Raw genomic sequence first — 6,000 nt, 5'->3', positions numbered from 1 at the left:
ATAAATTAAAATACTTAATCAACTTTAATGTAAAATATAAAAAATATGATCTATTATTTTAAAACGAGACACCAATTTAACTTTTTATCCAAATTAATTAAAATACTTAATCAACTTTAATACAAAATATAAAAAATATGACTTATTATTTTCGAAGGAATCACCAATTTAATTATAAATCTTTAAAGACATGGTCCACATTAAACCTATAGAAACCCTTCACTATTATACCCACTTCACCCACTTGCACCATTAAGCCACTCAAATTACAGTCTTAAACTTTGATAATATCCAAAATAAAAAAAAGTTCGTTCTAAAGGTAAAGGTCACCAAACCAGTTTGCATAGTCTTCCCCAAAGTGTGGGGGAAGATCATGCAAAAAAAGACAACACAGCTTTAAGACATTCAAAAAAACAAGCTGACCGAAGAAATGATAATATAATTGTTTGGTTGGTTGTATAGTGGACTGAGAAGCCATAGCACGTGGGCTTCTTGAGATTCTGACTTCTCTCGCTTAACTAATTTAGATTATATTCAAATTCATGCTTTTCATTTATGTTTGATTTCACAGTCAAGCAACAGTGTTCAACGGATTTGAAATCGTAAATTGTAGCGAAATTTTGCAACCGTTCGTTTGGTCGAATTTAAATCAAAATTCCTTTACTTTGAGGAAATTCTGCTGACCCACTTATGGATTGGCACAAACTCAAGCATCTTTTCCGCTAGCATTCAATGCTATAGTCGAGTAATCGGATTGACTCGTCGGTAAGGTTGTTAGAAGATAAGTAACTTGTCGACTGTTTCTTACCAGAGGTAACAATGGGTGCCTCATTAATGGAGGTATGCATTTTTGTTGTTTGAAAATTTCTCTAATTTGTAGGTTTTATTCATATCATTTCAATTAAGGCATCAATCTTGCAGGCAAATATATATATGCTCGCATAAAAATATATATATAGGAAAATCTTATTTCCTTCTTTTTGGGTGTGCGCATGTTGTTATGTTCAGATTAGTTCCCAACAAAATTCAATCATTCATTTTGTATACTATATATGAGTTTCAGAACTCCACTTTTAGTTCTTTGATTTGTGTATAGAGATCCTGACTATGTGGGCCTGCATGTTGGTTTTCTGCAGGCGTTTACGAAGTCACTTGCTATGACAATTCTTTCAGAGATAGGGGACAAGACTTTTTTCGTGGCCGCAGTAAGTCTATAACCAAAAATTAGGTTGCACACATGAGGTCAATTTTACAGAGCAATTGGAATCGTTCTGTGCAGGAGTTTCAAGGATAGTTAACTGTTTGCTTGGATCTTTTTTGTTGTACCTGTAGGACTAACCCTTTTTTTTGTATTGTTATCATGCATAGTGTCTTTCCTTTGTGTTAATGTGAATACTTGATTTATTGTTTGGATATCAGTCTTCTTGTGCTCTTACAGTTTTCAATTGACCCTCTAGTGGGCAAAGAAAAAAACTGTTTGCTAAATACAATGAGGTACTATTTTTTTTTTTTTAAGGAAACATTCCATAATGTAAGGAATGCAATTTTTTGTGTGCCTAAGTCAATGAAACCTTTTGCGTTTGGAGATTGCATCTAGTTTTGTCCTGGAAATACGTCATCTTTTAATTCAATTATGTGAGTAAGTATCATTTGCCAATTTTGCAAAATTACAATGCAATTTTCTAGTCCTGATGAATTTTCTGGTTCATGCTAGGTTTTTTGATTGGATAATTCAAGGGGAACATTTCCAGCTTGATATTTTGATATGGCTGTGGTTGGTTCTGCAATTTACTTTTATACAGCAACTCAACTTTTTTGGTGCCGGAAACCTGTCATTTTATGGTTCTGATATGACCTGTTGATTTATGAGGATGCATTAGGGGCTAGTACTGAGCACTTTTATAATGGTGGATCTGGCAGGGGGGTATGTATACCTTATTTGTAGCACTTTTAGGTACCTCTTGCATGAAGTACGGGGTAGTCCCATGTTACTATAAGTTATCTGTAAATCCAAAAACAGATCGCCTTGTATTGTGGACTATAAAGGATCCATTTCCATAAGTCTGGAGGATTTTTTAATTATACAGCAATTTGACTTGTTTGGTACTCGAAACCCTTATGGTTCCATTATGTGCCGTTGATTTATGAGGATGCATTCACAGCCAGTATTTCAGTTTTTTCATGTTTCTCGAGGGATTTTCTGGTTTAGCTTGTAATTTCAATGGATGGTTCTAGGGAACTGCCAAATCTGAATGCAAGATGTATCTCCTGTTCTAACATTTGCTATAATCATGAAAAGAATATGCTTTAAAATTGCATCGTTCTTGATGTTCTCTTGTCATGATCAACCATTATTTTCCTCCTGCTTGCTATTTGGCTACATAAAACTGCAATCCGTATATGAATAGATGGGTATGTCTGATTTCAAACTCAGATAAGCTACAAACATGTTGCAAGGCTAAACCCAACATTAAATTTCGTGATTCTTTTTGCCTTTCAGATCTGTGGTTAGCTACCAGATCAGAGAAGATTGTGGCTAGAAACTCATTAAATCATATGGTTATTTCTTTTACATTTCTAATCTGAGATTAGCTATGCTACCACTCTAGATTTTGGCTGTGAGCTTGTAGTAGGATTGATGCTGTTTCCTTCCTTATTAAATTACCATTTATGTACTATTTGTTTTAGCCCAGAAGACTCCATTCTCACCCTTCATAGCTCACGTATTTTTGCCCTTTTTCACATTCACTTCAAATTGATGTGTCTGCTACTGAGGTTGGAACAAATCCCCACTGCCCTGTCCCTCTCTATTGATCTTTTCATTGTTCCAGCATGGGGACAAGCACCGTCAAAATGCTAGATAAGGTCACTGAGTAATTTTTTTTTGTTTGATAAAATTGTGATTGGAATAGAACAGACATCTCTAAAAGGAACAAAATCTGGCCAGATAAGGCACACAACGAAGACATGATGCTAAAAATTTCTAAACTTGATAGGTATTTGGGATCTCAGGCCAAACCCATATGCAGATAACTACCACAGAAACCAGCCCTCTCTTCAAACACATTGAAGGCCTTACTGCAAGTTTTCTGTCATATATTCTTGCACCAAAGGTGCTAAATAAAAAATTCTGCTCTATCCTAACATCAAATTGCCCTTAAAAGTCAAACACTGCAAACTTGGACGGTCAAATTCTATAAAGATTTCATCCAAGGAGCACAAAAAGCGAGCATTATACTGGGTTTCCATATAATTCAAGCCTCTGCTGGGGAAGGAGAGTGACTAACATCTTCATGCTAAATTTCAACATAATGAAAGCTGGGTTTTCAATGAAACATTTACCAGAAAACCACAGAGATTAGAAAGCAGATTTGCTCTCATAAATCCATTCAAGCTATATACATCTACATGGGGAGATCAGTTTGCTGCTTAGCCAACAACCCCTATCTGCAGGCATCAACAATAACATCGCACTATAAAGAGACCATGAACATCAACTCCCCCAAATTTTTTATTTCCACTGAAAACATAAGACTCCTCTGTATCGTTATATTTGTTTGGTATTAAGTCCGTAAACCAAACCATGAGTATGAGTAGGAAAAACTTGGGTTTAAATCAAGAGAACTTGGGACTAAATAAAAAAACCTTGAAAAAAAGTATATATAACAGCAAAAAACACCTGCCAGGCAATTTAAGTGCATTTTAATCACTTTTTGAGATTTGTGCTCAGTTTTGCAGAAAAAACCCTCAACCTGTATTCAAAGTGGATCAGCTTGCTGTCCAGTCAGTGGTTAATTGCAATTAATTTGTTATTTATGCTTCTGTGAGGGCATGGAATAAAATCAGAAAAGACTTTGCCTTTACAAAATCTTCCAGAGAATTAGAAGATAGTCCTGCACCTTCAACGCAAAGGGGCACAAACTTAAAAATTCAAAAGAGGGAGTTTTGTACATGTGGATTTGCTTAAAGATAGGAATTAGCCATGAAGCCGATGCCTATCCTCTATCAAATCCACTTATCAAATGAAATCCACATGGTGCGCTGTCATGGCTTCTGCTCTATTGTGAACCATTTAAATTTCCTCCTGCAAAGCACCAAATTCCTCTGTAATCAGTGATTTTGCATCAGTGTTGTATTGCAGCTCAGCCCGTGAAGGAAATTCTGGAGCTCTTGATATGTGTTTCATAGTCCAATAAAAGACAGTGTCATATTTGACTGTGCCCACTTGTTTACAGGTAAAATCCTCTTTAGTTGTCCATGAAGCAAATCCACAGCTATCATGGCCTCTAGTCTACTGTGCACTTTCTAATTTAAAAATTAACTCCTGCGAAGGAGTAACTTCCTTTCCAATTTCCGGTTACTTTAATCTTAGTGTTGTCTTGCAGCTCAGCCAATAAAGGAATTGTGGAGCCATAGTAAATCTATAAAGCACAGTGTCATTTTCGACCACACACGCTAGTTGGCCATGAAGCTGATATCTATCCTTAAGCAAATCCAAATATTGAATGAAATTCACATAGAGCACTGTGTTAATCCTATGAGGATCCGGTTAATACTGAGAGGGGGGGTGAATCAGTATTAAGACCAATTCAAACTTTAACTCAAAATCAAACTTATTTCAGCTTATCTCAGATCTGCAACTATATAACAAATATCTCAACTTCTGTAATCAGATTTAATAACCTCTTTATCAGATTTGCTTAACACATTAATCAAATCATTTACCAATACTTTCACCACCAAAGTAATCATATAAACTTGATCAATTACCAACTCATTAACCTTATTGATAAGATCAAATACTTTCTCAAACAACTTCTTATCAGTACTGGTAACCTCTGATAAACTTCTGATAAAACATCATAACCGGTTTCTCAGAAATAATGCATGAAATGAAATATAAACAAGAACATCACATGAAAAACATTTCACATATGAACGGCATAAGTTTTTGACGTGGAAACCCAAATAGGGAAAGAACCACGGTGGGAGTTGGCACCCACAAATATTTGTACTCTTTCGAAGTACGCCCTGTTAGGAGCTTAGCCTTGTTAGAAGCTTACAATACGCCCGGTTAAGAGAAAACCTTGTTAGGAGTCACCTGGTTAGGGGATTTGCCTTGCAACTCGATTAGGAGCCTGATGATCTGTTAGGATCAACCTCGTGAGAGGATTTAACACTTTTTTGAGAGCTGTCCTGTTAGGGGACTTAAATGTTTAAGGCCTGTTAGAACCTACCCGGTCAAGGGATTCAACCTGCTGCAACTGTTAGGGAACAATAGTAAAAGAATGATCTGTTTTCTTGCACTTCTTTGCTTGCTTGATCGGATCCAGTTATACTCAACACTTTACAACTCTCAGGTAGATTACACACTTTACTTGGACGGCTTAACACATTCTCTTAGACCACCAACGCAATAAACATCAACTGTGTCAACATAAATAGCCATCTCAACTAGGTCGGCCACAAAATCTAATTACAACATGAATTTACAATAAGATCACAAAAGATCATCTTAGATCGCTATCCAGATCATAACAACAAATTACAATGCAATATCAATCGTTGATTGATCATAACTCATCATGGAAATCCGTTCTGTATCCTCAAAACGCTCTCCAAAGCATTTTGCTGATTTCCAAGAAAATCTTCCTTGAATCGTGCTAAAACAGCCATTAAATCTTTTACGTGGGTTGTGCCGTGTTACCAACTTTAAGTAGACTCGCTGTCGATTGCCGTCATAACATAAATCATTACCGGTTTGATGATTTCTTCACCGGTCCTTAAACCCTACTAAAACCTTAGCAAAACTTCATCAAAAATTGAAACACGCCTTCCGGTAATCATCACAAGTTCCTGTTCGGGTCACATACACCTTTCCATGATACAAGTTTACCATCCAAACCACAAATCACCAATCATCGCCAATCGACCGATCCAATCAAAACAATTCTGCTTTACCGGTTAAAGTCCTATTTCATAGGCTTTAGTTCACTACCG

At 36.2% G+C, this 6,000-nt stretch overlaps 1 protein-coding gene across 1 annotated transcript in view; it reads left to right on the top strand.

The window, feature by feature from the left end:
* Positions 1-413: 413 nt before the first annotated feature.
* Positions 414-6,000, top strand: part of LOC131029891 (GDT1-like protein 5) — a 29,262-nt gene continuing 23,675 nt past the window's right edge. Inside the window, exons 1-2 of the mRNA XM_057960551.2 lie at positions 414-840; positions 1,137-1,205. Of these exons, the coding sequence (XP_057816534.1) occupies positions 820-840; positions 1,137-1,205 (90 nt within the window). The 5' untranslated portion in view covers positions 414-819. The remainder of the gene's footprint in view (positions 841-1,136; positions 1,206-6,000) is intronic.

This window comes from Cryptomeria japonica, chromosome 3 (genome assembly GCF_030272615.1).
Source record: "Cryptomeria japonica chromosome 3, Sugi_1.0, whole genome shotgun sequence".
In the NCBI taxonomy this organism is placed as follows: Eukaryota; Viridiplantae; Streptophyta; class Pinopsida; order Cupressales; family Cupressaceae; genus Cryptomeria; species Cryptomeria japonica.
Note: the sequence above shows the minus strand (reverse complement) of the source record. Positions and strands in the feature narration are given on the sequence as shown.